The 27,326-nt window shown below is 39.2% G+C and overlaps 2 protein-coding genes and 1 long non-coding RNA gene across 5 annotated transcripts; all 3 read right to left on the reverse strand.

Moving 5' to 3' along the window:
- Positions 1-4,177: 4,177 nt before the first annotated feature.
- hmx4 (H6 family homeobox 4) lies at positions 4,178-6,126 on the reverse strand. The gene is made up of 2 exons (XM_027027471.3): positions 5,552-6,126; positions 4,178-5,406 (listed from the first exon to the last, which is right to left on the reverse strand). Exons 1-2 carry the CDS (start codon positions 5,787-5,789, stop codon positions 4,865-4,867), a joined length of 780 nt encoding a protein of 259 aa, XP_026883272.2. The 5' UTR covers positions 5,790-6,126; the 3' UTR covers positions 4,178-4,864.
- A 1,171-nt stretch (positions 6,127-7,297) lies between these two features.
- hmx1 (H6 family homeobox 1) lies at positions 7,298-9,687 on the reverse strand. Its single transcript, XM_027027462.3, has 2 exons — positions 9,076-9,687; positions 7,298-8,464 (listed from the first exon to the last, which is right to left on the reverse strand). Exons 1-2 carry the CDS (start codon positions 9,377-9,379, stop codon positions 7,896-7,898), a joined length of 873 nt encoding a protein of 290 aa, XP_026883263.3. The 5' UTR covers positions 9,380-9,687; the 3' UTR covers positions 7,298-7,895.
- Positions 9,688-22,641: 12,954 nt separating this feature from the next.
- LOC145660368 (uncharacterized) lies at positions 22,642-26,290 on the reverse strand. 3 transcript variants are annotated; one of them, XR_014126667.1, is made up of 4 exons: positions 26,124-26,290; positions 25,733-25,836; positions 24,082-24,205; positions 22,642-23,773 (listed from the first exon to the last, which is right to left on the reverse strand). It is a non-coding gene; the product is annotated as an uncharacterized LOC145660368 (long non-coding RNA). The 3 variants fall into 3 exon arrangements; XR_014126666.1 differs by having other exon boundaries at positions 25,733-25,833; positions 26,124-26,286; XR_014126665.1 differs by having other exon boundaries at positions 22,643-23,773; positions 25,733-25,833; positions 26,187-26,277.
- Positions 26,291-27,326: the final 1,036 nt, after the last annotated feature.

Consider the following 27,326-nt stretch of genomic DNA (forward strand, 5'->3'; position numbering starts at 1 on the left):
ATGTAAAAATTTGATAAGCCTAAAGATTTTCTCATTAATCTTAAAATCAGGAATTTGTAGAGCTGATTACATTTGCATTTTTTGTGATGACTAATTCCTCAAGATAACACCGTTGAGATGTTTCTTTTTTCAGATATAAGTATCTCAACCGGTCAGACGCCAAGACATAAGACTTAACATTTACAGCCTTCAAATTCATTCTTGTTTTCTGCCACCGCCTACTGCGCCTACTGCAGTCAGAGTTTGGCTTCCTTTAGTGGCTTTAGTGGTCTGGAGTTTTTACTGCTGACACTGCAGTGTTTCTTCTGAAATTCGTATACTGTGGACATTTGAGACTTCTACTATATTTTTTCTAAATCAGAAGTATATACGTAACATTGTCTTTTCTCTGCTTGGTTTAGTATATGAGTGGATAATTGCTACTAATGTGGTCAGACACACCTCTTCCTGGATCAGCTGTCAATCACGCAGACAGCATGTCTGCCTCCAAGGCCCAGGGGTATTATGGGTTGCTTTTGCCAGCCGTTTGCCAGCAGAGCTGTTGGAAACTTGAGAGTCTCTGGTGGCTGGCGGGAGGCCACTTTAGGAGATGCTATCTTCTGCACCCAAACACCCCGACACGCTTGCAAACGCATGCACACTCACACGTGCACACTCACGCACCTTTGCACGCACACCCACAATACACAGAGTCATATATACAGAGCTGTTACATGCAGACAATATATAAATGTGAAAGAATCATGCAGAATTTCAGCTTCTCACGCTGACTTTTAGGTTCGCCTAATATGCATTTCAATGTGTTTAAAAAAGGCAGGCTGAAGAAAAAAAAAGAATGTTGCCAACCCATAACTGAAAACACACTCCTAAACATGTCCATCAGTTTATCAGTACTGAGCAGTGCTGAGTGAAAACGAGATCAGTGGGGTTGTGATGAAGCGTCTGGGGCACGGTGGCGAAACATGACTTATGAAACCTGAAACTGTCATCTGTTCTATAGCTAACAGTGCCATCAATCAATAGAGAAGCAGAGGGACATGTACGCTGCCTTCAGTCACTGATACCTACGGAGCAGCACATGTGGCATGTTTATGCTGGGGCCTCTTTGATCAGGAGTTTTCTCCCTGTTTTCGTCAGCTGACCCAGAGACACATGCAGCCTGGCATGGAGAAACGGCACTGCCATGGAGTGGAGCAGGAGCTGGGTGGAGCTGGAGCAGGGTGGAGCTGGAGCAGGGTGGAGGGTCATTTGAACCTTGTGGTTTTAGAGCAAAGTGCCCAACGACAGAAGGTGTTCTCTCTGTTTTCAAACGCTGCTCCCTCACAGAGACAGGAAGTCTGGGTCCCCCCCCACCCCACACACACACACACAACACCGTGCCATTAACAGATCGCATGCATTAATGGGATGCACTGAAGAGATAGATGGGAGGCAGGAAATCCAATATGGAGTCACAGTGACGAGAGCACCACCTCAGTACCAAGTCAAAATCTCTGTCTCACACCATCCAAACTGCACGAAACCCAATCTCCCAAGTGTCTGTACATTACAACTATGTCTCTTTTAGGGCTAAAAGGCTCATGCAACCATGGACACCCAAAAAGCCTTGCAGCAGTTGATCTAAGATGTGCTGTTAGTGATCCAGAGGGCCACGATGAATTTTCATGCAGTTTAAAAGGAGCTGGTATTTAAGTACATAAAGCCAGGAAGTTTACCTTTTTGCTGGAATTTCACAATGGCTGCTTTTTGTAAGCGAACATTTTTTTACATAAAAGGCCAGAGTTAAAAAGTAATGTTATTTATACCAAAGTGTGCAAAGAAAGTCAATACATCTAAAAATCGAAACACCTAAATTCCAGTATTATAAAGTGTTTTACACGAAACCTATTTACTATATATTAACTTTTACTTAAAAGGTAAACTACTATTTCGTCTACTCTCCTGTTAGAAGTATTAAAAATCTCAGATTTTGTCTTGTTTTTGTTGAATATACATGTATAATGATATAGATTCTTCATCCATATTGGTCTTTTTTTTCTAACAAAAGTTAAGAAATGTACTTCTTATTAACTGGAACAAGTCATTTAATAGGAAGCAAGTGACTTGTCATGCAGTTATTCCCTCCTGCCTGCTAATCTTTGATTTATGACTTCACGTTTCACTGTGTGTGCAGCCTAGACCACATTTGCACACTTTTACCTAACAGCTATTTAAGAAACACAATTCAGTCATCAAATGAATGATCACCATTTGGGAGTAATTGATAAGCTAGATAACGTGTCGATAGATTAATCTTTACAGCACGGGATGAAGATGAAGCCGTGGGTTTTGGTGATCTCAAGAAGGCATTGATTTGATTTAATGGCTCAGCAATGCTAGCATGATTGGCTGTAAAGGAGCAGGTCACAGAACAGTAATAGAATGTCTATATAGCGTGCCTGGCTCCTCCTCTATGAGCCTGCTTGTTATTTACTGGATCTGAATGAGTGGTCAGAATTAGAATGAATTTAACACTGCAACAGTACTGAGCGGTCCGAAAATTAAACATTAAGTGTGTTTTTAAGGACTAAATCTACATGATGAGGTTTTCCCCAATATGCCAATCTTATAGCTCAATTTACATTTTGGCTACACTTTAGTAATTGTACATAATCTCTCACTAATTCACCCATTATCTAAAAAAAAAATGTAACGTAAGTGTTGAACTCTTTAGGTAAAACAAAGATAGTTTAAATCTTAAGTTAAATATTATCAAGCCTTTGATACCAATAGAGTTGTTGTAGTATAGATGTGTTGTTCAAATGTTTGAGCTCTTCTTTGCTCAAACTGAAGAGGTATGAAGTTAACTTAGAAAACATAGAGCACATGGGGAGAAAGAGCATCCCACTGGGACCCACAACAGATACTACTCACCCCTGATACAGCGCACCCACGACAGGTACTACTCACCCCCATTAAAGGGCACCCATGAAGGTTACTACTCACCCCCGATACAGCGCACCCATGACGGGTACTACTCACCCCCATTACAGGGCACCCACGAAGGATACTACTCACCCCTGATACAGCGCACCCACGATGGGTACCACTCACCTCCGATACAGCGCACCCACGATGGGTACTACTCACCCCTGTTACAGTGCACCCTCAACCACTAACTGATTTTCATTATGATTAATTTATGCGGTTACAATATAATTTTTTTTCCACTAGTTTTCACACCTTGTGACCTACTTCACAAACACCCTATACCTTGCAGCTAGCCCAGTAATCTGGGAACACACACAATCCTTACTTTAAAATTTCCTGCTTTGTGCCCAGTGTCCTTAAGGACTTTAAAGATTTTACTTTTCATTTTTTTATTTGCCTGTTCTAAGTAGCATTTAATGCATTATTTGCCTATCCAGTATACATTGGCTCCTCCATTAAAATTATATATTTAATTACACCAGAAATCCTTCTTAGAAAGTTATATGAATTGAAAAAAAAAATGTTACATATAACAATGCAAATGGATGAATGGCACATAATTTCAAAGTTATCTAGGTGTGGCAAATATTTGGACCTACATGAGAAATTTATTTTTACACCAGATTGAAAAGAATTAGTAATGAGAGCTAATTAGAGCTAATAAAGTGTTTAGCTAAAACACCACATATCTATAAATGACTTGTAAAGTGACAAAGGGAGAAAATCTGTGGATGATAAAAACAATATATTTTTCCAGGCAGACTGTTTATGAGTCTGCCTGGAGCTTATGAGCTTATGAGATCTGATGCATAATTTTCTTAATATATGTAGTGTAAACACTATTGTTAGATTTATTCTTGTTGGACCAGTTGTAATTAAACGTCTAAGAGGATTTGAACTACAATAAAGTTAATTTAGCACTGCTGGTTTTGTGAAGCATCTGCCCTGAACTAAAATTCTTCTCTTCTGACTATCGCAGCCTAATTTTCTCTTTGACTTTCTGCATAATAGGCTTTGTCACAGGAATTTTTTCTTTTTTCTGTGAGCCTGCACAACAGAATGCCATATCACATGCCACTTCAGCTCCTCTAAGCAGACTCACGTGTTTGAACAACATGATTCAGACATAGTTAGGATTAAGCAGATTCCTTTTTAGTCCAACCCCACCTCCTATCTACAGTCTCCCTACTGCTTACAGTAAAATACAGGACACAAAAGCAGTGCTTGTGATGCAAGTGGAAAATAGGACATTTAATAACACTCAATAAAAGCCGTGTAGAGGCCTGTGGGTAAAATACTTGGCGTTATTATACTCTAAGAAATTAAGATGAAAAACATAAACATGCGATTAATGAAACAGAATAACAATTACATTCATTTAAATATGTTTAATTGCATTAATTCAGGAATTAGTCCTGTATTCAATAGTCTATAGAAATGCATGCAACAATTAATCTTTGGAGAAGATAATAATAATAATAATAATAATAATAATAATAATAATAATAATAATAATAATAATAATAATAGTAGTAGTAGTAGTAGTAGTAAAAACATTTGTAGTATGTTTTTGTCACGTGAGGAAAATATGATTGGCATTGGCGCGTGAACTCAAGTATGGCTGCTGCTCAGTCTGATGCCACAAAAGTATAAAACAACGATAGTTGGGCTGTATCAAAATAGTTGCTATTTATAATAAATAACATCAACGTTGCATAGAATTTCAAGCCAGTTCCTCGCCCGCCGACGTTTAAATCTCGGCACATTTAAAAAAAAAAACACGACTGAAAAAGGAGACAAACAGCAGCTACTTGTAACCGACGTGGGTTTGGTCCATTTTGAAGATCTTGTCATAAGGACAGAAAATATTGACTTTTCAGAGTGGCATTTTGAGTCAGATGTCCCCTTCGAAGAGGCTGAAGTATTTGCCGGTATTTGAGAAGCAGAAGTAAGGCGCAGTAGCTCCAGGATACAGGACAGGCAGAGGCATGGGTAGGACGCACCTCCCCAATAAACTGTTCTCTTTATAGAGAGATGGAAGCTGCACTGTCTTTCCACCATCACCCAATTCGACATTTGGTCCATCCATTTCCGTGGACAGCTGTCTTTTTAACTTATTCCGTCGGTTCTGAAACCAAATTTTAACCTGAGTCTCGGTGAGCTGCAAGGAGTTCGCCAGGCACGCGCGTTCGGCGCTGCTTAGGTACCGTTTCATGTCAAACGTAGACTCCAGTTGGAAGATCTGTCTCTTGGAAAAGATCGTGCGCGTCTTCTTTTTCGCCGTCATTTTGCTCTTCTTGGGGCTGCTCCTTGGTGCAGCGACACCGCCGTCGTCGTAGCTGTCCGCGCTCTCGCAGCGTGCGTCCACGGTCGTCGGGGAGCCCTGCGCGCGCACAACACGACTGAACGTTGCATCTCTGTCGGTGTGCATTTGATCTGAAAGTCAGACACAGGTTATTAGCACAAGGAAATGGCTGAAGTTGGCTGTTTTTTTTTTGTTTGTTTTGTTTTTTTGTTTGTTTTTTACTCAAACTGCCAGCCTGTATGTGGTCGGCTGTTTCGTCTGAAGGAGATTTATTACCAGTGCCCTGCAGCCTGGTGTCTTCGGCACGAACGGGTACATCCTCACAGTTGCCGGGCTGGTGAGGACATTCATCTCGGTAGATTGGCGCAAGCAGTGCCTTTGAACGGCAACTGTCTGCCGTTCTGCTACTCGACTTCAGATTGAGGATGTTATCGATAGTAAACTTCAGTGAAGCGGGTTGGCATTGCGAGTCCTCCTTGCTCATATTCTCCGATAGATTCGCAGACGTTTGCATTCCGATTGTCTGTGTTTTCAAACTAGGTCGTCGATCCGTCGAGCACCATGTCTTCGCGGCGAGTAGCGCAGGGCGTCTACGACGAGTGTTAGTCCCCGGGCCGGGGGAACAGGTTTCCCCGCTGGCTATTGGTCAGAGTCACCCAGCAGCTCAGCAGCCAATCGCACAGCAGGGCGGCAACTGCAGGCACATGTATCCGGACATCTGGTACATACCCCACACGAAATGCACTATGGTCGGTGCTTTTAATAAATAACTTAGGGACATCGATCGACTGATTGATTAAAATGATACAGAATGTTTTCTTGCTCGTTTTGTTTTATGCCTATATTGACAGTGATAAGCCAGTTCAGGTTTTGTGGGTCATGTTACAGCTTTTAATGAAAACCTCTGAAATGCATCTGAACGTGAAGTTCAGTGATAACTTTAACGGACCGAATCTCACGGATTAATGGACACGTTCGGACTTTTAATTTTATTAAAGGTTGATTTCTTTACAGTTCACCGATGCTCCAATAGACCTAAACATTATTTAATAAAGAGTTTCTATGAAATATTTAGTTTTTCAACTGCCTAAAATTAATTGCGTGTTGGTATAGCATACATGCCTCTGAAGGTAGACGAGTGGCGTACACGTGCTATACTGATATATATATATATATATATATATATATATATATATATATATATATATATATATATATATATATATATATATATATCAGTATCCAGTTATATATATATATATTATATATATATATACATATATATATAAGTTATATATATATATATATACACACAACTATATATATATATATATATATATATATATATATATATATATATATATATATATACACAACTATATATATATACATATTATGTATATATATATATACACATAACTGGATACTGATATATATATATATATATATATATATATATATATATATTATATATATATATATATATATATATATATATATATATATATATATATATATATATATATATATATATATCAGTATCCAGTTATGCAGGTATAATTCCCTTTCCTTCAGTGCAGCACACAGACATCTTTTAATATCTAATATTCATAGAAGCTTCAAATGGAGCTAAGAGGGATGTGTGTTTTGTCTATAAACGGGTTTGCATCTTAAACTCACACTACGCTAAAAATGGAGGACAAATTTTAAAAGATGATCGTGGGTTTTTTTTAATTACCGGAGAGCAGATTGTTCAGAAATGTGTTAAGGTAACATTATAAATCAACAATACATTAAAAAGTTTAATAATCTTTAGCCTATCTTTAAAAAAAAATGCATGGTGCATTTTGTAGCAACATCAAAACTTGGATTTGCATTTGTTTCATTATGGTTATGTATACATTCCTTGGCAGGTTTCAGAATATGGTTTGAGTGTATTTCTTAAAAACTTATTGTCTGATGTTTCAGTCTAAGCTACATGTTTGATGATCCTTTCGAATAATTCCCTGCAGTGTGTTTTACGATTCTGTCTTCTTCTGAACTACAAACCTTTAGATGTGTTGTTTATGAGGCTGCGTAGTAGTTGCGTATATAGACGTTACACCTTGATAGCAGGAGGGATGAGCACTGGACTAACACCAACAACAACCATGGTGCTTTTGTGATTTCTTTATTAACTATTTAAACTGCTTGAGTGGAAAAGTGACAAAAATTGAAATCAGTGTATCCAAACAGGAATATATTTTACATAAAGCAAATATCCCCACTTGTCCCCCCAGTATACATTTAGGCCTATTGGTGTTCATTTGCATGCATTGAAATAGCTATTTCAGACAAAAACTGAAAAAATACACAAAAATACATAAATATTTAACAAATATATGAGCTATTTCGTTTGTTTCGTGTAATCATGATTAATGCGTTCTTTGGATACAGCAAACTTTTTTTTTTTCAATTTTTTTTAGGTTTTTAGGGGCAATATGGGTTATTGCACGATTTAACATCAGTGAAGATATTTTATATTCATATATTGATATTACTGGTAATAATATTAATATACATATAAGACCATTATGTACCTATAAAACATCTCCAGTCTCCCAAAGTTAGACAAGGCCTGTCATCTGACAGAATGGGTAAAAGACGCTAGTGGACAGCTCACTGCATGTGTGAAGCCCGTGACGGGTGGCGAGACTTGTGGCACGTCGAAACGCAGTATCGACGTTGGTGTGGCGTTCTCGTGATACAAAATGGGCACCCGAACAATTCGCCGAGTCGAACGGGAAATACTTGCAGCCTCCAAGTCGGCGGCCAATTGTCTTTTCCACTTATTTCTGCGATTTTGGAACCAGATTTTGACCTGAGTTTCGGACAAGTCCAAGGAGCCGGCGAGGCCTGCGCGTTCGGAGCTACTCAAATACCGTTTCACGTCGAAGGTTGTTTCCAGCTGGAAAACCTGGCTTCGACTGAACACAGTCCGAGTTTTTTTCTTGCGAATCGAGCCCGATTCGGGTGTGTCCGGATCGGAGCGCTCGTCAGAAAGCTGTCGGGCGTCTTCGGGGATGCGCAGTCTGATTTTCCGCTCTTTGTCCTTGGTCCCCAGCAGAGGTTCTGACACGACCTGGGAGTCTCCGTCGCTGGAGACGGAGTCGAAACGTTCATCCAAACTGCGACTTTCCTCTTTTGGACCTGAAGAAAAAGCCTCAGGTGAGATACAGGCTACGTAGCGATAGACCAGTAAAGTACCAATTTAATTTTCCTAATTATCCGCCCAAGCGCTCTCGCGTTATCCGCTCTGTTTCTCTCTGTGCTTTTTTTTTTTGGTTTTCCGGGGTTAAGGAGTCGAACAAACCAATTAGTCCCTTAATCCTTTAATGTGTTTGGAAAGTCTCTCATCCAGAGTGCCCTGCGCTGGAACACACAGACAAACTCCTTCTGCTTTTGTTGTTTTTTAGCTAATGAAGCACAAACGTAATGCGCTCATGCCAGGAACGTGATTGTTTCCGCGGCTTCACGGGGAGCGGCGACGCTAAGTATAGACTATTTCTCTAATTGGGAAAATAGCTCACATCCGTTTCATATACCGGCCAGCCAACACGGCATAATAATGCTGCATTTTCCGAGTTAGGCTATTACTTGCTTTGTTAAAAGCTGCTCACAGACAGTTTGCGTTACAGAGAATTGAAGGCAAATATCACTTTATTAGTAATTCCTCTAATTAGAGGAAACATAGGATACAGACAAGGATATCTGATGTAAGCATGCATATGCAACGTGCACTCTTTATTTTCTGTACTTACTGTCTGGTCGGGCTAGAGCAGTTAGCTGCTTGGTCTCCCGTCCGGAGCACGCGAGGGGCGGCCGCCTGCTTCCACACGGTTCGGTTCTGAAGTCTGTGCTGGATGCCCGAGCGCACACGTCGTGCCGACGCACGGCTGCAGGAGCGCCACTCGGCGCCGATTCTCTCTCACACTCCTCGCCATCGTTGTCGTTAATACGCGAGGCGGCTGGTTCCCCGCGACTGGAGCTCAACAGATTTTCAATAAAAAACGAAGACCCCCTCGATGATGTGGAAGTGTGGCTTTCGATAATTTTGTCATGCATAGCTCGATCTTAGATCCAACTTTGTCAATGCGATAAGCCAGTGTCTTCTCAGACAAAAAACAGCGACTCGTTTCTCTGGCGACCTCTCCGTAAAAACATTTTTTTTCCAAAGGGATGAATCCTCTCTGAGTCCGCCTGCGGTGCTCAGAGCGGAGAAGCCGGGGCCGCGATGGCCAGTGCTATTACTAACGGAAGTGCATTACTGCCCATGAAATCCCTTCTCCGTTTGATAGGAAGACACCCGTATCCGCGAGCGCTTTATTTGGGTCAATTAGGGAGCAAATCAAACTCCAGACAGCAGCGTCCGAGGGTTGTCGCGCGCAAGAGAGGAGTTTCGTGGGACGGCTCGCGCGGCCGCTTATTGGTTGGCCCCGTTTGTTGCATCACGCCAATGTGTTGGCAAAACGCATCTAATATTGGCGCAGGATTGTGGCCATATGGACTTTTCAGTTACCATGATGTCATTTAATGAATGCCGACGAGGGACATTTCCACTATTTTCCATGGATAAATGTTGCTTTTGAATAATATTTATCATATTTTAGTGCATCGACAACCCTTTCAGTCGATCCATCAAACAGGACATTTTCTTGAGCGGTAACGTACTGAAAGTCCTCCGATGCTAAGACGCACTATTTGGATACTTGGAGCTATCCTCTCGTCTTGGGTATTGGTGATAAAAGTAGGCCTATACGTTTGCTTCCAAGACAACTCCTCATTTATCTTGTGACATCTCCTTCCGAGAGCGCACGTTGTCAAAGCAGAACTCAGCATCAGTTCCAATTCGTCTCATTTAAATTTTAAAATAAATGCTTATTGTAAGTGTATACTGCCATACGTTTTAGACAATAGTCTACAATAGACCTATTTTGACATACTTTAAAAAGCGGACAGAAAACGCACAAAAGTAGTCTATTAGGCTACATTTTAAAATGAAGCACGATTCTTCAGTAGGATGTACGAAAACAGTTGCAAACAAGGAGCACGTTATAGGCTATTTACTGGAAATGTATTATGCTTTTGGAAGAGATGAGTCTAATTTATTTTAATTTATTTATTCATAAATGTCAACGAGGCTGTTTTTGGTAGCGGAACAAATTAAAAATTGTTAGCTGCACTAGCAGGGTTTCTTTGGTTAGTCATTTATGCAACAAATGTCAGCTTCTGTCAACGTCTATCCAAAAATGGGCTAAAATGCCGTTTAAACCGATAGTTTGTTATGAAGTAGGTTATGTTAACGGAATGTTTCATTAAGGACTTTCTATATCACCGCGGATAGTTAAGAAATCAATATACTACCGATTTGACTTTGGGGAGCTGAAATGTACATTTATGGAATTTCGAGGATTAATCATGATGCTTGTATCCTCCGGTTTTATGTTACCAAAACTCTTTTGATGTGATTGATAGTCACGAACCTTTACGGAGTTTAGTAATAATTTATTCATATTTATTAACTGAATTATTTTTAAAATTATTTCATGCGTGATTAAATATTGTAATTAGCGACCCTAATTACAATGGAATCTATCTTTTCTTTGTTAGATCCTGGTTTGTAACATTTCGTATCCTAAATGAAAATAAGATGTTCATGTAAGACCTAATCTAAAACGCAAAGCTTTAACATTAAATTTGCGTTTATTTACTAAGTACAGTGTTTTAATGAAAAGGGGAAAATTGCAATATTTATATCACTTACAAATGATTTATTTTGCTCAAAGAAATGTTGTTATGCTCTGTTCAGCTTTATTTTATTGCGAAACTAACATTATACCCTTTATCAAAAATCCTTTGTGATTTCTTTGATTATTTGATAGTTTTTTCTCGATGTATGTACACATTATTGTTATTATAAACAATCTACAGGAAAAGGAAGAAAATGCGGGAATTCGATTCTACATGTTTAATAGAAAACCTATGTAGGTTTAAAATAAAACACTGAATATATTTAAAAAAAACCACTAAATATATAACAACACACTAAATATATAAAAAGATACAATCGAAGCATTGCTGTTCTAAAACATTCCTTGTAGGTTTTGCATTACGTGACGAATCTATCTATCTATCTCTGTTCAATTATAAATAGATTACAAAAAGGTAATTATTAAATTCACCTATGTGGCGCTTAATCTTAAAATCTTACACCTGTAATCATCTACTTTCTTTTTCGTTTTATTTTTTAATGTAGGCGTCTCTTATGGCCAGATTCATCATTTTTCCCCCACATAATCATATAAACAACAATAACAAAATGTTATAAATAAGCAATTCTAAGTTGAATATATTTTATTTATGTTTCCTAGCTTTAAACGTGGGACATGCGCTCCTTCGGTAACTAGAACGTTATATCTGTTAGATTATAAAGTGTTATGTTATAAAGTGTTATAAAGTGGGCGCTTTGACAGAGAGATTAACCTAACTGGGGAGCAGAACGCGGCGTGAGGATTTAGCGGCAACTGATATCATACTCAAATTTTGCAGCTTGAGAGGCTAAGATTTAGAAAAAATCTGTAAGAATATAAACTTTAGAATTGCCGTCAGCTGCACAGTAATACTGTATTCATGCTTCATGATGGCCTTAACTGTCTTAAATGTCTGCCCGAGATTAAATGTAGAAACGGTTCGATTCTTTAACTGGCAAAAATTTAATCTTGAGATTTAAACATCTGTGCTTATATTTCCAGCTACTCTCTTCTCCTAGTGGTGTGTGCACATCTGTGTCTTTTGGGGAGACGGAGATAACAATTACTTAGCTCATGTTTCTGCGTGAACATCAGAGCTCTCTCTGGTATGGCACCTACTCACTGTGAGCCCTGCAGGAGAGGGCACACTGCCCCTGGGCCGCAGCTTCGAAGCTGATTTGATCTTTTCCTTTTCACACCTATTTGTTATTCTATTCTTGCAGTTTGATCTCTGTCCCCCTCACATCGCCTGTTTGCCCTACTCACTTTGGGTAGTCTGCGCTAATTTTCCTCTTATTCCTCGAGTGCTCATTAGGAGTGCACAGTGCAGGAACCTTGTACGACTGTATGACAGTGCAGCATATCACCTGGTCCAGTGGCATCTACAGGCAGAGAGAGAGTGAGGGGACGTTGAATGCTGAAACACTACACTGGTCACAGCATGTACAGTAAGGCCATACTGTGTAATTGTGCTTTATTGGCATGCATCCGGAGCATTTGTGGTTAAAAATAATGAACCAAGGTTTCCAGTGATAACTTGTTTCTATACTCTTGGTTTCATCATCAGAAACAGAGCCCAGTCTGGACAAATAGTCTAACTTTCACTGATGGAAAATACATTAAGTTTAATTTTCTTTTAGAATGGTGGTCTTTCACTGGCTTTAGATATACTGCCCCACCTGTTGGTGAAATTCCTCTATTACAGCTAGTTGTGCTCATTTTAGCACAATATACATTACATATTATCATACAAAAGTTTATTTTCTGCGTACCTGTATTTCAATGAGGGCTTTTATCTTATGCTTACTTAGTGCACATCAAATATATTTCATTGTCATGTATTCGTTTTTCATTCTAAAGCTCTAAGAGGACTTTATAACAAAACATGTCCAGTTAACAGCACATGTAGAGCAGCAGTCTGTACGCTCATCCTCAGAAGCACAGCTCTGTTTACCAGGGATGGGAAGACAGCCATTAAAGAACATCCCTCCATCCAGACACTAATGTTGTCCTGCTTACTAGAGCGTAATGCAGCCTAGGCTGCCGGGAGGTCATTGGAGGGTGTTATTTTAGCTGCACGGTGTGCTGTGTGCGTGCACAAGCCATGAATAATACAGTGTGTGGGAAGAAACGCACGTCCTCTCGCATTGATGGTATGTGATGCAGATGAGATCTGCGCACAGAGAACAGAGCGTGGGAGAATAACGTGAACCTTTAGTTTCATGCACGCTGGCGTCATGGCCATGCTCAAACCTGCAGGAAACCTTCAGCTTCCGTGCATCTGGCATCTCAGACGATACAAGTCTGGCCAACTACCATGAAATATACCCAGAACGTCCCAGCCTCTGTTCGGGATTGGCTCCACATGGAACTTGCTTGACATATAACCCTAAATGAGCTAAATTATAATAGATCATTTTTGCCTGTTTTGACTTTGTTTTCCTCTGTCCTATGAAAAGCAGTTTCAGTGTCGAGCACTTTGAGGCAATTGGCCTCGACACTGAAACAGAAGAGCAAGAAAAGCTTGTAATCTCCAGCAACTTTACTCAGAAAGGCTTCTCTTCAAAACCAGAGATGTGGCGAATAAATACCTTTTCTTTTTAAAGTGGAACTCTGTGACTGCCAAAGCGCTAGATTTATGAGAGTGCCACTGCTTGACCATATCTAGTATTCATCATTTCACACCCAGGCTTGTTATGGGATGGTCTCAGAGTCCCTGCAGTGCACTGGTGACATGTGTTTCTATGCAGACTGGAGCTCAGTCAGACTTGATCTCTGTAGAATCATTAAGGACTGTGTCCTGTTTTATATCTAAGAACCTGCTGCTGTGGTCAGGTTCATGCTACTGTACCATAACTATGGTAACTGTGTGCTAGGGAACAAACCCTCCCCAACTTCCTTTAGTTTCCTACATTGTGGACTGCAGTGACCCAGGACATACTGAGGTCTGAACATCTGTTCTCGCTCTTCTGACCCGCAAGCAGCCTAAAGGCGCCAGCTGACCCTACTGTCTGTGTCAGGACCTCCACCACCATGTGACTGGGCTCATGGAAATATCAGATGCTCTGCTGCCATAACTTACTGTCAACATTACTATTAATGTCTCTGCTTTGTAACATTTCTAGAACTTTAAATTGGCCATAGAGGCCATGTGTAAGGAAGCTTGTCCACATTGGTTAGTTCCAGCAGCCATGTTTTGGGGTGTGACTGTGCGTAAGTGAGATCCAAACTTAGGACTGTTCAGTGCAGGTTTAGTAGAGGAGCAGATGGTATGAGACTGTCAGTGTCCTGAACCTCCTAAAGCATGGACCTCAGACTCGTTCTGAGAGGACAGTGCTTCACTACTCAGTGGACACAGCATGAGCTGTGATGCAGGTTTGGGCTAGTTATATACAATTTCATTTTAGCTTCTTCCATTTCCACACAATTTTATACAAATCTAAAACCTCAAAACATCTATCCAGACTCTGTCTGTCTATCCATCCATCCATCCATTTAAATTAATAAACAAATGTATCTAATAATCTTGTTTATTTTCAGAATCTGCTTTTGGTCTCTTGTGCAGTGGTTTCTGGGTCTCTTTTTTAGTGTTTTTCTTTTTTTCTCTTTTTTTTAAAGTCAGCGTGACTGGGCATTAATCCCAAACAAAGTGAGACAGATTGCAGTCGATGCCTGATTGGCTATTACAACACTCCCAGCAATTTCCCAGCCAGCGTGTGGAAAGCTTTGCTTGTGTAATAGCGTGTACTTGATAGGTGAGGATGTAGTTTAGAACTGTTGTTTGCTAAGAGCATTGCAGTATGTTGGCTAGTTCATGTTATTTTCCACCCACATTAACCTCCACTCTTTAAACTGACAAGACATTTTGTCATTCATATATATATATATATATATATATATATATATATATATATATATATATATATATATATATATATATATATATATAGTGGGTGAAATAAGTATTGAACACGTCACCAATTTTCTAAGTAAATATATTTCTAAAGGTGCAATTAACATGAAATTCTCACCAGATGTTGGTAACAACCCATCCAATCCACACGTGCAAAGAAATCAAACCATAGATGTCCATAAATGATGTGTAATAATGAGAAATGACACAGGAAAAAGTATTGAACACTCTTACTGAAATTTATTTAATAATACTTCGTACAAAAGCTTTTGTTGGTGATGGCTGCTTCAAGATGCCTCCTGTATGGAGTAACTAGTTGCGTGCATTGCTCAGGTGTGATTTTGGCCCGTTCTTCCACACAAACACTGTTCAAATCCTGAAGGTTAGGGGGCTCCTTCTATGAACGCTGAGCTTTAGTTCCTTCCATAGATGTTCAGTTGGGTTCAGGTCAGGTCGTTGGCTGGGCCATTCTAGCAGCTTTATTTTCTTTCTGTGAAACCAATTGAGAGTTTCCTCGGATGTGTGTTTGGGATCATTGTCTTGCTGAAATGTCCACCCTCGTTTCATCTTCATCATCCTGGTAGATGGCAGCAGACTTTTATCAAGAATGTCTTGGTACATTTGTCCATTCATCCTTCCTTCAGTTATATGAAGCGTGCCAGTGCCGTATGCTGAAAAACAGCCCCACACCATGATGTTCCCACCTCCAAACTTCACTGTGGGTATGGTGTTTTTGGGGTGATATGCAGTGCCTTTTGACCTCCAAACATGGTTTGTATTATCGCATCCAAAGAGTTCAATTTTGGTCTCATCTGACCAGACTATATTCTCCCAGTATTTCATAGGCTTGTCTAAATGTTGTTGAGCAAACTTTAAACGTGCTTCAACATGCTTTTTCTTCAGCAATGGAATCTTGCGTGGTGAGCGTGCATACAGGCCATGGAGTTTAAGTGCATTACTTATTGTTTTCTTTGAAACAATTGTGCCTGCTGATTCCAGATCTTTCTGTAGCTCTCCACAGGTGGTTCTTGGCTCTTGAACAACTCTTCTGATAATTCTTTTCACTCCTCTGTCTGAAATTGCGGGGAGCACCTGATTGTTGGGGGATTTTAGCCCCAACAGTGCTCACTGGTACTTTCAGTAGTTTCTGTAACCAATGCCATCAGTATGTTTTGCAACAATAAGGTTGCAAAGGTCTTGAGAGAGCTCACAGGTTTTACCCATCATGAGATGTTTCTTGAGTGGCACATTGGTAATGAGACACCTTTTTATAGGCCGTCAGTTTAACCAGCTGATATAGAAAGCAGGATTGCTTTCTAATGACTGATAGATTTCAGCTGGTGTCATGACTTTCCATGGCTTTTTGCACCTCTATTTCTTCATGTTTTCAATACTTTTTCCTGTGTCATTTCTCATTATTACACATAATTTATGGACATCTATGGTTTGATTTCTTTGCATGTGTGGATTGGATGGGTTGTTACCAACATCTGGTGAGAATTTCATGTTAATTGCACCTTTGGACATTTAGAATATTTACTTAGAAAATTGGTGACATGTTCAATACTTATTTCTCTCTCTCTCTCTCTCTCTCTCTCTCTCTCTCTCTCTCTCTCTCTCTCTATATATATATATATATATATATATATATATATATATATATATATATATATATATATATATATATATATATATACACATATATATATATATTTAATATTTAAATCTAAGGCCTTATTTATGAACATTAATCTTCAACAGTGTATGTTGTCATTTTGGTCAAATATAAAAGAATATTTTAGTATTTTTATTTTTAATACACTTCCAGATAATTCTCATTAAAAGGTACTAAAAATAAAATTTTATACTTTAGCTCCTACAAATAAATAAATAAATAAAAATCTGGTTTAGTTGCCAGCATGAACAAAACACAATTAAAGATGTATTGTATTCCTGGAAGAGTTCAACCTCTTCTAAAATTCTTCCAATGTATTTTCTCCATGTATATCAAAGTTCTTTTACACACAGACTGTCATACAGTGTTTTTCAATTTATAGATTGGCTTTTAATGAACAATTTAAGCAAAAACTGTTCATATATTGAACAATTTTGTGCAAATATTTTGTGCAAAAATTGTGCAAATATTGTTATAGATGTTATTATTAGCGAGGTGTTCTCATCCCATCCTCATACCACTGTTCTCTCGGGGACTGCCAGGTCACAGGGAGGAATACCTTGCTAGCAGATGATTTTAGTCCGAGAGTGAAACCTCAGTTTATCTGACGGAGTTTTCCAGTAAGAGTTCCGTTTGTTTAACCTCCTCATGCTATGTTGACCCCTGTCAACCCCAGCTTGTCACTGCACCATGAAGATGGGCACATTTGGAGCTTTCTAACAGGGTTACAACCAAACTCCAAATTCTCCAGTGCAAACATTTTAACAAAGTAACACCATCATTTCCATGTAGACATTTCATCTGTTCCATTTAAGCTGTGGCATTGTAGTAGAAATATGTTTTTGTTGGTTAAAATTATGATTTTTTAAAAATGATAATGATGTTGTTGTTTTTTTGGCTTCCATTTTGGCTTATAAAATTAGATATATAAAATGTTAAATATTCTGTAAAATGTTCATAGAATTGTGACAGAAATCCATGTCTGGATGTATGGGAATGCCGAGAGGTTTTATAGAGTTTCTGAGAGGTTTTACTCCAGTAAGACTCTAGTTTACTGTGCTAAATTAATAATCGCAAATGTTGTCTACACTAAGTATAAGTAATATGTTTATTTGAAATTAAATTCAATTTAAACTTTAAACATTCTGCTATATTAAATCAGATATTAATTACCTGGAATTTAGGTCAAGATTTGTCCTACTTTTGAGAGACGTAATTAATGAGAAATCTTTTAAGGTTTTAACTTCAAAAGCAATTTTCACAAGTAAATGTGATAATGTTAACAACAACAGCAACAATAATAACAACATTAATAACAAATTCAGTTTATATGAAGCCTTTCTCATAACCAAAGTTGCTTTATCAAAAAAAAAAAAACAACAACCATAAAACAAAAACCCCTAATTTCACTGATCAGGAGAGTGAGAAAAGGGATAGGTGATGTGAAATAACTCAAGATAACCCAGGTTTGTGTTTGCTTTTGAATCATGTCTAAGTGTGTGTGTGTGTGTGTGTGTGTGTGCATGCGTGTGTGTGTGTGCGTGAGCCTGTCTGTGAATATATACTTTTGTTTATGAGTCTAATTGCAAGCATATGTCTGTGTGTGTGTGTGTGTGTGTGTGTGTGTGTGTGTGTGTGTGAGAGAGAGAGAGAGAGAGAGAGAAAGAGAGAGAGAGAGAGAAAGAGAAAGAAAGAAAGAAAGGGAAGACCCTGAGTGTGCTTCACAGAGGGTGTCCCTGAAAGGCAACTGCCCTCAAGGTTATAGTCCTCACAGCTAATTGCGCAAGCTGGTTCACACAGATAATTCACCTTGCCATTTGCCCTCCCACTGGGTTTAATGGATGACTGTCTAAGAAAGATTATTCACATGAGACTTGTTATAATCTTACTCCAAAAATTCAATCCCTGGCCCACGAAAACTCCACATTAATATTTACAAGGATACAAGTAATAGCTGGTTTGACATAGGACGTCTTTTATTTTCAGAGTGCAGACCTCAGGACACAAATCAACTAATTCCAAACATCTTTGATGAGAGGATAAATAGACGGATGATCAGAGGGAATCCCCGAAGAGCCACTAAGTCTAAAACTAATGGGCACTTTTATTTAAAAAGACTTGAAGCGCAGCGTAACCTCACCATGTCAGCGAGCCCAATGCTGAGTTATGAGCCATCCGTGCCTTGATTCCCGTGTCTCAGGGATAGATTGGTCTGGCCTGGGTAGCCTGGCTGAGGTAATTGCTGGGCCTTTTTGGGGAGAGCTGATTAAAGATGGATGTGTGGAGTGGAGCCAGTGGTGGATTAACCAAAGGATGAAAGGCTAGTATTAAAGCTGCTGTCCAGAAGAGCGCAGCATAGCCTGGGGATGCTTATTTTTCACCCTGGTTGTCACGCGAGTTTCATGCCCCGCCCACCCAGTTCTTGCATGCTGGAAGGCTCCACCTTCTGCACCCTCTCATTAGTTCTCTCTCTCTCCTCCCTCTATTACACACTCTTTATCGGTATCTCTCTCTCTTTCTCTCTCTGTCTTTCACACCATTTCTTTTTCCAACATACTCTTTTATCTGTATCTGATTTTCTTTCTTGATTGATCAGTTCTTTGGTGCTTTTCTGCCTGTCTGTGTGTGTGCAGCTAGCTAGCGCTCTGGCCCTCTAGTGGTGAGCCCATCCCCTGTGACAGACAGAAAGTGCTTCTTTGCTACCCGCCTTTCTATCTGCGGTCTGGTGACACTAACGGCTGCCAGTTTGAAGGCGATTTGAGTACTTTTTCATTAATTCATGAGGATGGTAACACTTCAACACACACACACACACACACACACACACACACACACACACACACACACACACACACACACACACACACACACACACACACACACCACGCTGGCAGACATCTGGAAGGATGTATGAGACTGGGAATCAGACACATCCTAAACAGAGAGGAAGACATCATTAATCAAACTCCAGGCACTCTCTGCTTGCCCACATCAGTGGTCATACTTAGACTGACAGGTACCATGATGTTTTTTACTCCGGTAGTTTGCTGTCAGTATTGGTGAAAGTATTCATTAATTAATTGCTATTAATTGTTCACTGAATAAATATTAGGATGATTAAATACACATTATATTTTTCTCCAGACATCCTGTTGCTGTTTTTTTTTGGTTGTTTTTTTTGTTTAGTTTTTTCAAAAATAGCTCCTTTTTTCTCTCTTTTTATATAAACAAGGGCTATAAATGTATTCTAAACATTGTAACTAGTAATAATAATTATATTATAACTCATTCTACTATCACAACTACTAATAAAATGTAGAAAGCAAGACAGCTAGACTGCCATGTTGTACAGCTCCTTAATCAGACACATAGATGTCCTTATTGTAAAGCTTCATTTATGTGCTTCTTTTAAAGGCACAGCTGAAGTACATTTCTTGGTTGTGACCATGAAAGCTGAGATGAAATATTTCATACATTAAAAGGTAATATCCATAAACGAAAAATAATTGTCTAAAATGTGTAAAACTGTATCTTAAACTGATCCCTAGATGTAATCACACAATCTTTATGACTATAAAGAGCGATCTCTCATTCAGAAGTACACATACCCAGCTTAGGTTTCTGATAAATGCATTTACTGGACATATGTGTGCTTTTGCTAATCAGACATGTGAGAACTCTGCAAGTTTCGAAATACAAACATATTTAAGTCAAAGCAATGAAATCCACTCTGCTCGCAGTGTGAGGCAGACGGCAGGTTAGGGTACAAGGGCATGACACTGGATCTAGTTTGTCTTACTAGTCAGTGATTGGCTAGTGTGTGCTGGTCTAATCAGTGATTGGTTAGTGTGTGCTTGTCTAGTCAGTGATTGGTTGACCTGTCCTCACACAGGACCAAACTAGAGTGTGCTTGTCTAGTCAGTGATTGGTTAGTGTGTGCTTGTCTAGTCAGTGATTGGTTGACCTGTCCTCACACAGGACCAAACTAGAGTGTGCTTGTCTAGTCAGTGATTGGTTAGTGTGTACTTGTCTAGTCAGTGATTGGTTGACCTGTCCTCACACAGGACCAAACTAGAGTGTGCTTGTCTAGTCAGTGATTGGTTAGTGTGTGCTTGTCTAGTCAGTGATTGGTTAGTGTGTGCTTGTCTAGTCAGTGATTGGTTAGTGTGTACTTGTCTAGTCAGTGATTGGTTGACCTGTCCCCACACAGGGCCGTAGCTAGTGTGTGCTGGTCTAGACGTCATCGTTTGGCCCGGTCACTGTTTGTGCACTCATATGTTAAAGATAACAGAATAAGAGCAGGTCAGACCCTCACATTTGCAAGCTTGATCTCACATTTACCATAAAATTTTAGTTCATGTATTAATTTAAATACAGCACTTTTATCAGACCTATGTGTTTAATAGTTTTTATGTTTTTACATCCATAGAATCTCATAATGTGTAGCTTAGTAATAAATGTCATCTGAATATATTAAATGCATGATTTTTAACCTTACAAAAGCAGGTCTCCAAAAAATTGTACAGAAGGACATATAGACACTTTGCATCTGGAGTCATTGGTTTGTGTGATTAGCTTTAGTCCTGTTATGTTCCCTTTGAAGCAGATTTAACAGTTTTGAGGTCTCGGTCAGTATTGTTTCCCTCTCACCCTATAGTTAGGGATTTGTTTCCCCAAGCACCAGTGACCCTGCCAGCATCCACCGCCCTTTATAAGTGACCAGATATGACTTATGTAGGTATACACGTCTCCAAATGACATCCAGAGATCATTAGTTAACGTCACTTGTCTCTCTCTCGGGTTAGGGGCCTTGTGTGTTAAGTCTGGGGGAGGTATGGAAGTTGTCAGGTTTCATTTCCTCAGTGTGGCCGTTGCTTCTGGTGTAGGGTCACCAAGTTCTTTCATGTCTCCGCACTGAACCAGAGGCACTTTCTCTCCAAGAGCTGTGGTTCAGGAACCAGTGGAAAGCACTTATTCACACTAGGAACGTACCTGTATTGGCCACAGTGTTGATTAAGATAATGGTTATGTCTGGGCCACTTTCAGCCATGAAATGTTTGATAATTTTAAGATGTGTTATGAAAGATGGAAATATTTGTTTGCTAGGTTGAAAAAATGTTCATATGTACATTTCTTATTTGGTGACGATTCCAGGTGAGTAGCTGTAGTGTACCATAGTAAATGATAAGAAAGTCGAAATTGTAGTAAAGCACGTAAACTGTCCAGAGAAAGAGGACATTTTGGATAGAGATCCTTCATCCTAAAGGACCTCTCTCCTACTGATGTGTTGAAAATATAAGTTTATCTTTAGGCAGAAATATAAACTACTTTAGTCAGTATCCGCAAATTAAGAAGTGCTGTTATAAATATATTTCAAATGCAAAACAAACCTCACTGAAAATGATACAGGCATACAGTGAATGATAGAGAACGAAATAAAGTGCATCTTTGGGATTAAATGTATAGAGAACTTTGTCTGCCCTGCTAGTAGGTGAGTATGTGATCAAATAACAATCCAAGTCAGTGTAGTTTGAAATTTTGAGAAAGTAGTCTGAACCAGTTTAAATATTTATTAGAAGCAGATATTTATTAGCAAGAGTTTACTAAAGAGGCTTCTTAAAATGATGGATGGCTTGAGAAAATGCTTTGCCTGCCAGTGTGTGTCTGTGTTTGTGAATGAATATAGTGTCACTTTATTTCTAACTTATTTGGATCAACTACAGTCTGCCAGAGTCAAATGGGTAGTGAGGACATTGTTTGAGAAAGATGGATCTCACAGGATTTTTCTAGCAAAACGAGAGATGTTTTATTTATACACAGAATCAGGGTGTTGTGAAATATATTTTATTTCACATATATCCTTCATAATATAATATATATAATCCTTTTTATATAAAAATATAAAATGTTTAATGTAATAAAATGTAATATATCCAACATTTTAAAAAATGTTTTGTTGCATTATGGAATGCATCTTTATTTTTATAACTGTGTAGTTTTCACATTTTTAGCTTACATGAGAGTGACACATTATTGAAGAAATATTTAAATTGTTTGCAATATTTTCTAACATTACAGAATATATAAGAATATGTAAGGTTAAAAATAAACTGGATCACAAACGTAGTATAATGTCATTTATATGTTTTCAATGCCACTATGAAATTTATAATTGTTTAGAAATAACATGATAAAGATAGTTGTGTGCACAAATGTGCATCACATTGTTCTTTGAAAAAAATGAAGAGAATTGAAATATGAAAAATGTATTTTTTCCCCAAATATAGTGATGTGTAAAGTTACAAAGTCAGGGAGTATAGTGGGAAAACAGTCTGAATTTTGCACAGTGCTTTCAAATTAATTGTTTGCTTCAACAAGTTCATATCTGTTTGTTCTGTTTCAGTAACTCAATACAATCACATTTTAGGTTCAAACATTCATTTATTAAATTAAATACATGCAGCTGGATTTAGTCTATAGGCTTGTACCCTTTTTTTCTGGGTAGGTGTCTGATATGTTTTAGGATTATTTGACCAGCGAATATGAGCGCGAATGAGGTGCATAGATGTGTAATGCTGAAGCGGATCTGCTCCTCCTCAGTCAGATCAGTGCGCTTGGCCTAAGGAGAATGCATGATGTTATTTACCGTGTATTTGTAGCTAGTGTCAGATTGCATAGGCATCTGGTTCTAATCGCCGTGGTGCACATCGTTCATATGCAGGTTTGTTTTATTGCTCTAATTCATGCTGATCTGACCGCCCAGACGCGTGCGATGAGCTGAGCAACAAACTGAAGCGTGTGAGATGAGTTGGACGAGCTGAGTAATATACACACCCACGTAGAGACCAATTACAATCCACTACTGCTGCGTTTTACACGGCTGCCAGCAGAGGGCACCAAATCTTTTCTGATGATGACTGCTGCCTGTTCTCTTATCCATACAGCATACGTTTCAGCATCAGCGCGCATGTATCAGACAGATTTCCTCAGTGTCTTTGTCACAGTGTTTACATTTGTTGTCTGAAGACATTTGTTTCAAATCTGTCATCCGAGGTCAACTCTAAACTGGATTTTGAGGTATTGGAGATGGGTACCCTGTACAAGTCCTTAATCCCCCCGCGCTATAAATCAAACAGAACAGAAGGGGGCAGTGTTGACAAAGCTCGCTACTGCGCCATTATTCGCAATATAATATATATTTCCCCAGTATAAGGTTTTTGAATGTTTAAAGATTCCATTATAATCTTAAACACATTGTATATAGTTTGACACACACACACACACACACACACACACACACACACACACACACACACACACACACACACACACACACATTTTGAAATTCTTTACAGTGAAGCAAATTAGCTTTTTTCCTGGCATTTTGCCTATGCTCCATAATGCAGTATGATAGACTTTGAGAGTTTACTGTTTCATCCTTGTTGACGGTGGTCATATTTGTGTATCAGCCTTTGGTCGAGAGCCAATCGAATGTATGGGTTTGCTTTCATGTCAGTCCGTCTGCGAAAGCTGTTGCCTCCCACTTGCATCACCTGCCAATCAAAGCAGAAAGTAAGAGGGAAGTTTCACGGAAGCAAGGGCGTCCAAATAAAACATAAACAACGACTATAAGATTTCTTTAGGTTGTGTGTAGTGTTGCAGTCGTTAATTAAGAATGAGCTTCTCGGGTGCTTCAACTCGGGTCTCAGGTCAAAGTGGGCACCGTGAAACTAACACGTGCACACACCAAACAAAAGCTGCAGACACGAGCTCGCAGGTTTACGCTGCATTGCTCTATCTTTACTGTCACTGGAAGCAGATCCTCATTACCTTGTCAGTCTAACGTCAAGACCTTCATCAGCCCGCTATTAACACACTCACACGCTGAATGTTATGAGGGCAAGAGACATCGTGCTTAGAATAGCAGCAGACATCATCAGGTTCTGCTCCGTGTGATTAGAGAAGTGGACTGGACCACGGAACCTGTCAGAGGACACACGCACGGGTCAAGTGCGTCTGTCACATCGCCTGCATCTCTGGCGCGGTGGTTCTTCCTTTACTATGGGGTTTCCACACGTGTTTATCGTTTGTATATATATTAGTAAACATGAGCAATATTCATGTGTATAAATGTTAGTGCCGGAGTTTTTATTTTGTCCAGTCAACAGAGCAGAGGCAGAAATGCTTCCGTCAGCAACGGAGCAAATGTCAAGCACTTGCCAGATTAACCTCCTTAGTTATCCGCGCCTGTAGCGCGCAGAGGACGCGCATCAGTCACGGGTCACGGATGGAGCAGGGTCACGTGGTCCAGCCCGGCACGTCTCCACCGGGGACCCGTCCGGTACTGTGGCACCGTCATTTGGACTGAAGTCCTGCTGCTGTCTGGATCCTAGATACAGGTTCCCTTTGAAATATAATGCTGTGGAATCTGATTGGTTGTAAATCCCTCGGTCGTGTTGTGTAATAGCGCCTAATGCCATGGCGTCGGCTCTGAGGTTCGCGATGTAGTTAGCGGCTGTTTGTTCCTCTGGCCTGCACCCCAGAGCTGCTAGCTTTTAGCAAAAAGGATCTGCTCAGCAGACATCAAAGGTGAGCGCCGTCTGAACACCGAAGTCCTGGTCATTTCCAAGGTAGCCGTATTGTTTACTCAATAATAGCAAATAAGCTATCAAATAATAAAAATACACACAAAAAATATTCAAATAATAAATAAATAATATTCTAATAATACTTTCCAGGATTCGTTCAGTTATGCATGATGGAATTCATGCACTTATTACTGAAAAAATAGCATACTTTGCCAGTAATCACACACACACACACACACACACACACACACATGCACTTTCTCTCTGTGTCCTTCTGAATGTTACCTTGGAATACGCACTGGAACCAGGTCTCTAAAATCTTTGACATTTAATTATACAGTCAGTTTAGGCTAAATGAATACAAGAATACAAGAAGGAAAATGTAAATTTCATTATCACACTCAAGCTTTAGAAAAATGAAATCTGTGCAGCCCACATAAAAGCCCATTTAACGTCCATTATGCAGCTGCTGGGTAATGAGTTTGAAAATACCTTTGTTGGTTTGTGATCCCAGTGCTTGTTGCAGTTTGCACCTTTTCAGCTGAGCATCGTCTCCTACAGCTCCCAGCCTGGTTCTATATTTGCGCTGAGTTCTGCTAGCATTCAAAGTATTTTGTTAATTCCCAGACAGTGGCGCTTTCAGAGAGCTTCAAAACATCATTCGGTATTGAAAATGGGGCATTATCAGTGCTTCTCTGTGTAGAAGCTACCTTCAGTGCACAGGAGACCATACAGTGCTGACAGTTAGAAGAATGACGGTTTTGATGCAGCCAGAGAAATGAATTTAGTGATTTGTTTACTGAATGTAACAGAAATACATTTAGTCAAAACAATAAACTCAACCTCGCAAAGACTTGGTGGACACAGTAAAGAGCATTCGAACCTTTCACATGTAAGTCATCTTTATTTGAATGAAGAATCTTCAAAGCCCAGCTGAGTAACTGACCTGTCATTTGTAAAGCTGTGGATCAAGGCATTTCATTTAGCTGACACTTTTATCCAAGGCAACTTACAGTTATGACTGAATAGAACTTGAGGGGTAAGAGTTTTGCTCAGGGGTCCAACAGTGGCAACTTGGCACTGGTGGGACTTCAACTGGCAACCTTCCAATTACAAGTCAAGTACCTTAACCATTGAGCTACTATTTACATTTCAAGATCCTCTTATCTGCAGCAACTTGCAATTTTCCTTCATGTTACAGCAGTAGGCAAGTGTAGTGTAATCTTACCCAAGGACTCTTGTTGGTACAGGATACAACACTTGCTACTGAGCCCTGGGGAAGCTGCGTTATTACCCACTACTTTATACCAACTATTCAATCAGTCCTAATTTCACTGCTGATCTTTCTAATATTTGTAAATATTTTTTGTAACACTAAATAAGCTTCATCTTTGAGATTTTCTTAAATCTTGTCTCAAAATCCTGAGTGGAGCATGGCCCTAAAGTGCTTCTCTGAGGTAAAGAGAGGTCATCTTGCAGATCTGAGGGGACATCAGCAGAGCTCAGGCAGGCGTGTTGTAAGTTCACACATAAAGAGTCATCAACCAGTTAAATAAAGTTTCCTAAAAGAAATGAGCAAGAGGTCACTGTTTACTAAAGTCATGTGACACGGACTGTAGTGTTGGCGATCCCGCTAAATATTAACTCAGTGTAAACATTCACACAGCAGGAGAAGATGAAGCACTGTGTGAAAGTATCTGTGGCACAGGGCCAGTCAATTCATGATACGATATGGATCACGATACAGGTATTACAATATGATACAATACAACACTTAACAGTTTGTTATACCAATAATTTTTATTAAGGTAAATGTTACCAAATATACTAGTATTATTTGCTATTAACAATAATGCATTATAAAACCATAACAAATAAAGACCAGTAATACAATCAGTGGGGGGGGGGGGGCATTTTAAAAGTAACAAGAGAAAACAAAAGAGTTCCTGAGTAAAGCCAATAATTTCTAACCTCCCACTAGCAGGGAATGATTTAACTCTGAATATTATTAGAACTCACAAATGTTGAAACATTTGCAATTAAAATCACACAAACATTTTCCCACCCACGTTTACCTAAAGGTCAG

Source organism: Electrophorus electricus, chromosome 12 (assembly GCF_041902795.1).
Source record: "Electrophorus electricus isolate QZ-2024a chromosome 12, ASM4190279v1, whole genome shotgun sequence".
Lineage (NCBI taxonomy): Eukaryota > Metazoa > Chordata > Actinopteri > Gymnotiformes > Gymnotidae > Electrophorus > Electrophorus electricus.

What these genes read in the sequence shown, in the direction of transcription:
- hmx4 (XM_027027471.3), bottom strand. Translation starts at nt 5,789, where the DNA reads ATGCAAACGTCTGCGAATCTATCGGAGAATATGAGCAAGGAGGACTCG. An exon ending in CACCAGGCTGCAGGGCACTG is followed by an intron (nt 5,407 to 5,551) that starts GTAATAAATCTC and finishes TCTGACTTTCAG; the next exon opens with ATCAAATGCACACCGACAGA.
- hmx1 (XM_027027462.3), bottom strand. Translation starts at nt 9,379, where the DNA reads ATGCATGACAAAATTATCGAAAGCCACACTTCCACATCATCGAGGGGG. An exon ending in TGCTCTAGCCCGACCAGACA is followed by an intron (nt 8,465 to 9,075) that starts GTAAGTACAGAA and finishes CTTTTTCTTCAG; the next exon opens with GTCCAAAAGAGGAAAGTCGC.